The sequence below is a fragment of the Lolium perenne genome, chromosome 3, assembly GCF_019359855.2.
Source record: "Lolium perenne isolate Kyuss_39 chromosome 3, Kyuss_2.0, whole genome shotgun sequence".
Taxonomy (NCBI): Eukaryota; Viridiplantae; Streptophyta; class Magnoliopsida; order Poales; family Poaceae; genus Lolium; species Lolium perenne.
In genome coordinates, this window is record NC_067246.2 from 289,825,745 (window position 1) to 289,831,744 (window position 6,000).

The 6,000-nt window shown below is 44.2% G+C and overlaps 1 protein-coding gene across 3 annotated transcripts; it reads right to left on the reverse strand.

Moving 5' to 3' along the window:
* Positions 1 to 3,186: 3,186 nt before the first annotated feature.
* Positions 3,187 to 4,668, reverse strand: LOC127345210 (uncharacterized). 3 transcript variants are annotated; one of them, XM_071826998.1, is made up of 4 exons: positions 4,284 to 4,668; positions 4,142 to 4,216; positions 3,714 to 4,047; positions 3,187 to 3,602 (listed from the first exon to the last, which is right to left on the reverse strand). In XM_071826998.1, the coding sequence occupies exons 3-4, from the start codon at positions 4,011 to 4,013 to the stop codon at positions 3,438 to 3,440; spliced, it is 465 nt and encodes a 154-aa protein (XP_071683099.1). In that variant the 5' UTR covers positions 4,014 to 4,047; positions 4,142 to 4,216; positions 4,284 to 4,668; the 3' UTR covers positions 3,187 to 3,437. The 3 variants fall into 3 exon arrangements, with proteins under 3 accessions (XP_071683099.1, XP_051227613.1, XP_051227611.1); XM_051371653.2 differs by lacking the exon at positions 4,142 to 4,216; XM_051371651.2 differs by lacking the exon at positions 4,142 to 4,216 and having other exon boundaries at positions 4,276 to 4,668.
* Between the last annotated feature and the right edge of the window lie 1,332 nt (positions 4,669 to 6,000).

Genomic DNA, 6,000 nt, shown 5'->3' on the forward strand with positions numbered 1-6,000 from the left:
TTAGAGCAACCGAAGAAAGGCCCAAACACATCTTCCTCTTCGAGGTCGCGTTGGAGAAGATCTTGCTCCCTGGATCAGCATGTTCGTTCTTCCTATCGCGCCATGATTTGGAAGGATGATGTCAGGTTGCCGGTGAGCACCATCCCAAACCTGCGAGGAAGACACCTCGGTCTGCTTCTGATCCTACAAAGAAGGAATGTGGATGCCGTCTACCATCTCCATGTTACTTCTGATCGCTTGTGCCATATGATGTAACTGGAGAACATATTTAGTGATACCACACCTTATTTGATACCATGATACCATCCTTCCAAATTTGAATTCTAAGTGCCAAAAAATTCAGAAACACAATTTTACATGTTCACAAGATGTATGTTTGCATGTCCTGTAATTTGTATAACCAAATTCGAAACATCCATAGAGAAACAAAAAAGAGAAATCCAACATGAATAGTGTCACATAAAGACAAAAGCACAAAATGGCACTATTCACATAGTAATTGTCTTTTTTTGTTTCTGTTTCTGTATTTTGAATCTGGATTTGAAAATTATGTAGAATGTAAACACACATCTTGTGAACAGCCACAAATTTGTTTTCGAATTTTTTGACACTTACAATTCAAATTTTGAAGAGTGGTATCATGGTATCATTTAAGGTGTGGTATCACTAGATATTTTCCCGATGTAACTGGTACGGGCGTACGACGCTCCTGGTTTCCTGCCAAATAGGTGGTCATTTCGAGATTTCCAAATACACAACATTGAAGACAAAATATTTGGCGCATAAGGGTGGGGGTGATTCATGCTTAACAGGTTCATAATGATTTGTGAGACTCGGTTGCAACTAGCTCCAAGATTTTTTGAACAGATAAACCAAGGTGCAGTGAAATAAGTTGTTGTAGAGAATGCACATGTAAAGAATAAATAGATGCCATATTCTTCGATGATACGTCTAGCACATAGTTTGCAAATATGAACAGAATCTACCTAGCCTAGTTAATGTTGACACATCTCTCCTAAGAAATCTCCATCGAAAATTTTGCACTCATCAGGTTCTTTGCTTGTTCTATCAAATCCAGCCTAATAGCTAAATAGTAGCAGGTTGAACCTACCCTGGCCTTGGCGCTCCAGCTCGTGTAAATTTTCAAGACATGCACGATATGCACCTTTTGTGTTACATTTACGTGACACCGTTAACTTCTAGCGGAGAATATATTTATTCGATAGGTGATTGATTGTTGTCTGCTTGATTGTAGTTGCCATTGACAACTAGTAGAGCACTTCGATAAGTTGGTAATTCCAATCATGTTGTTCCATAGATCTGTCACATGGGATGGGTAAACAAAGTCTATCGAACTGGGTAATGAGAGTGTCACGGATGTGAGTACAATCTTGGCACCGAGGGGTGCTCCTGATTGAAATGCGGCCTTCAGTGACTTGGTAGGAGTGCTCCTGAGAATATGAAGGATTTTGATAATCGAGGACCAAAAGACCGATTTTAACATTTGGCTTTGTGAGCCAAGGAGATGAATTGGGAAAATATCTGGATTTTGTGCGGAGGATACAATTTGGTTGGTCAACAATTTTCCAAGAAACCATGAGGATTAGTTCTTGATTCATGGCTTAATGGTAGATGTCTATCCCTCCCGCATTTTTGGAGTACACATGTCCTTTGAAGTCCTTAAACAGAGGATTCTTGAATTTGTTTCCTCTCTAACACCAGTCCATCGGAAGTTCTAGATAATAAATGTTAGTTTATCAATGAAGTTGTTGGTGAACAGAATATTGGACATGTAATAGGAAGGGACAAACACATTTTTTTATTATTCAAGTCATGCGACATGAGAGGGCTTGTCTAATTTGCATGTACCGAGTTTGGATTTGAACTTGTCTAACAATAAGTTGTAGGTGGCAGCTCTATCCTTAACAGGTAAACATAAGTGGAGAAGGTGGATGAAGTTGTTGTCATTGTGTGGCACTTGAAGATATGTTTAATACAATGGATGGTAGAAGATGTAACATTTAAGCTCAGAATTATTCTAACATGACTCTAAACATAGATCATGTAAATCCCCAATGAGAACGATCTCTTGATCGATCTTCTATATGTTCCTTTTAGCAAGTGAAGCGTTATATTGAGATTCTGGCATGACTTAAATTTTGGGGCCTTTTTTTGGTGTGGAAACATATGGGCCTACTTCGGTGGTTCACACTGTAGAACCTTGGTCTCAGAGTTTAGATAACACCTCTTTGTGAGCAGGCGATCGATTTTTTGAGGTGGGCATGTACGAAGGATTCTACTTTCGTCTTCAATTGGACAAGTCAATTTGTGTGTTTTCTCATCTTACACGCAAAATCATATTAAAAATCTGTACCAAAGATACTAGAGGAGTTAGCGACTTAGCAAACCACATCAAGAAAATAAAATAAAACACCACGTATAAGTTTTGAAATATTGCACTCGGTATTGGTGCTTATTCAAGAAGGTTCCCCACCATAGGCACTTGTGAGCCACATTCATCTCAACCTAGTTGAAACTAGTTCATTGTTTTTGAGCATGTAGAATCAAGGCCTCCATATAGATTCTACCAATCTCCGTGACACAACCATTGCCTCCTCTCCCAAATGGTAATAACCATCTCCTTGCCAGACTTAGTCATGTTATTGAGGTCGCTTAATGATACACACAGATTTGTGGGAGGATTTCATGCCAGAGGGTGGCACAATCTTCACGGTATACAATCAAATCCTAGGGGGTGGGGGATAACTAGTTGAAGCAGCTGGGTTACTACCATTAACCTGGCAAGTTTGGATGCTACAAGAACGTTGACCCGTTGTTCGAACGATATTAAAATTTTGAGCGTTTCTATTTTTTTTAAAGCCATATAGAGTCATTGTCGTACTGTACTAATGCATTTTTTAAATGTAAAATACCTTATATTTTAGGCAAGGGACAAAAGACCAAAGTGCAGATCTAAGTGTGGTGAAGAGTGCAAATTTTGAAACTTCTACAATTTGTCAAATTTGATATTTTTCTCAGCCTAGAATACAAGTTAGTTCGCATTTAAAATCTATACGCTCTTGTACGTTGACTACGGGCAGATATTTTTTTTGAATCTTTGAAACAAGTTTCAGAATTTTCAAAAATTCTGGGCTACCTATGGCCCGTGCTCGCGGGCTTTTGCAATGAATGGATCATAAATGGTTATGTAGGTCGCAATTCAAGGCCCAACTAAACGGTACGAGTTTGCTAAGGCAACGGTTCACGCAGGCCTAAAGGAACAACGGGTCTAAGGTTGGGCCCAAATTACACGCGAGATTTTACACTCAGTGCAGGGATGGTACGGAACTCTGCTCATTTCTGCTGCATTTTACAATCTCTCCGCTGTACAACATGTTCTAAGATGTGCTCCTCGGATCGGATGGAATGTCGACTCTTCAGGGTGGCATGTAGGAGGCGTGGTGGTCGTGCGGCGGCCAATGCACCCCCTCCCTTGGACACGACGGCGGCCGAGGCAGCGGCGCCGGCTGCGCCAGGTACGTCGGGTACCGCTGCCCCGGCATCAGCACCGACAGGTCCACTGTTTGCATCACCGTCTCTACCTGAAACATGCCAAAACCAACTGCTCAGTTAGCTCATCTAGCAACACGCACGCATTCCGTGTCAAATTCTGGAGGTGTGAGCTGTCGCGTAGTCAGATGAGGATATCTTACCATGGGCGGGCTCTGTAGTTTGCCGGGAGAGCGATGGTTACGGCGGCGGTGACCGGGTGAGCTGTGCGACGCCGGGAAGGCCTGGGGCTTGATGAGGTGCTCGAAGATGGCCATGAGGAGGAAGATGGAGATGAGGATGGCCGTGGCCGCGAACCCGAACGAGATGGCGTCCATCGACGTGCCGAAGTCCCTCAGCGTCGACGCCTCGCCGGCCCTCGCGTCCGCGGCTGCATCCGGCTCGGACGGCGTCATCGCAGAGTCCCTTGGCCATGGCCTCGACCTCTGCCAGGATTCGCTCATATCTGCCTGCTTTTTTGGTCCCCTTTCGCAACCCCTGCAAAGACATGGCCCTCGTTAGCACATTTACTGGAGAATCCACTGCAGTTCAGGCAAGAAAGGAGGAAAACAATGCCAAGAGGAACTGGTACCACTTCTATTCCTTGTGCTCAACCAAGAAAGCTGGTGCCAAAAGGAGGACAAATAACAGGAGGACTGAAGAAACACTATGCAAGCAACTCATTCAGAACCATGTACATTGCAGTTGCAGGCAAAAGAGAGCTACCTATATACCTTCAGTGCCTTGCTCCGTCTCTGCTGATAGGGCTATGGAGGCTTGGTGTGTTGATCGCGGAGTTCCAGGAGCGGGGGAACCTACAAGAATGAGAGCTACCCTGCCTGCAGCCTCTACTTAAAGGGAGGCCTGCCACTGAATCAAAAGTGAGATCTCCTAAGCAGATCCGGTGGTGGTGGTGGCAATGTGGCGCGACTCGCGAGAGGAGAAAACCCAAATGAAATGTTTAGAGCAACAAAAAGAGGGAAAGGCTGCCACAGCTCTCATATAGAAATGAGCGTGGGGGTAGATGATGGAGGCTCCAACAGTTTGAGGGAAGGCTGCGAGATTGGTAGCACTAGAGAAAATAATCCTAGGATCATGGCCAGTGGCACCCCACTCCCATGCACCGCAGCTAGCCCACATGATCCTCCTAATAAAGACCAGTGTTATCTCGTGCTAGAGCAGGGAAAATGATTCAAAGTGCTAGCATATAGCCAGGGCCGAGCCAAAAGGAGAGCGAAAAGGAGTGGGCTACGCAGGGGAAAAGCACGTCGTGGAAAGAAGCGAAGTTTTCGCGTTGCCTTTGCTCAGATCAGGGACCAATTAGCCTGCGATGAGCATCATGGCTGCTGTCAGGTGAGTGCCACCGTACAGAGATTTATCCGTTTCCAGTGTAGCACCCTCAGATGCATCTGATGGCCGCTGTCGGGAATTTTATGATTTAGATCACCCAGTGGTTGATCTGGTTTTGAGAAATTGAGCTTGAGAATCCAGTTCAGAAAAATGCCTGGAAGAATGTCTGTGGAGACTGTTCGAGGCTGCCCTAGAAAAATATATCTGTTAGTGCCATTGGGATCATCTTAGGAAACACCAGAAGTAACTAACTCTCCAAAAGGTGAGTGCCAAACTGTCAGTATCAATACTCAGTAGACTGACTAGCTACAAATAGTGTAGTTTGCATGTGTTTTCTGACATTGGCAAGTGTTGTTTAAGGGTTCTCTTACTTCGGCAATGCTACCACCGGTAGTAAATTAGTAACCGATGATTACACATGCATGAATCGCCTCCTTTCTCAGGTAGTCTCTCCAACTCCTCGTATATATGTAATATGCATCGCATAACTTTATATTGTTCCTTTCTCCATCCGCAAATAATCCTGTCCCCCTGCCTTGAGCATGCATCAACCAGCTAAAGAGAATGCCATTAATCTGTTCGCGATGCTTGCTTCCAAAGACAGAACTTGGTACTTGTGAGTTGGGAGACAACTAATAAAGTGTAAATCAATTGGTATTTTTAATTATGAGCATCGGCGTATTGTCTGGCGAGGAGGCGAGCATCAAGTGGGGTGGTACTTGTTTTTGTTACCTCATTCACAATCTAGAGCCCGGGGACATGAGTGCGAGAGAGGGAAAGACATATATTTTGGGAGCTAAATTATGAAAGTAAATCTCAATTTAGACTTCCTGCTTCTACTTTGTGTTGCAGCGGTGCCCCAATCCCCTAACACAAGCAATATCCAAAGGAAAACAATGGGGGTAAAGCAAAACACAAGCGAACAAAACTAATCGCCTAGGAATGAATATGGTTCATGGTTGACAAAGAAAAGAAAAGGAAGGTTCCTTCTTGGTAGATAAGAGCATCCCCACTCGTTGGCGCTCCCCACGCCCAAATCCGGCGAAATTTTCGTCCGGATTGGAGGAAGATTTGGCGTGGGGAGCGCCGAAGTTCCAGCCG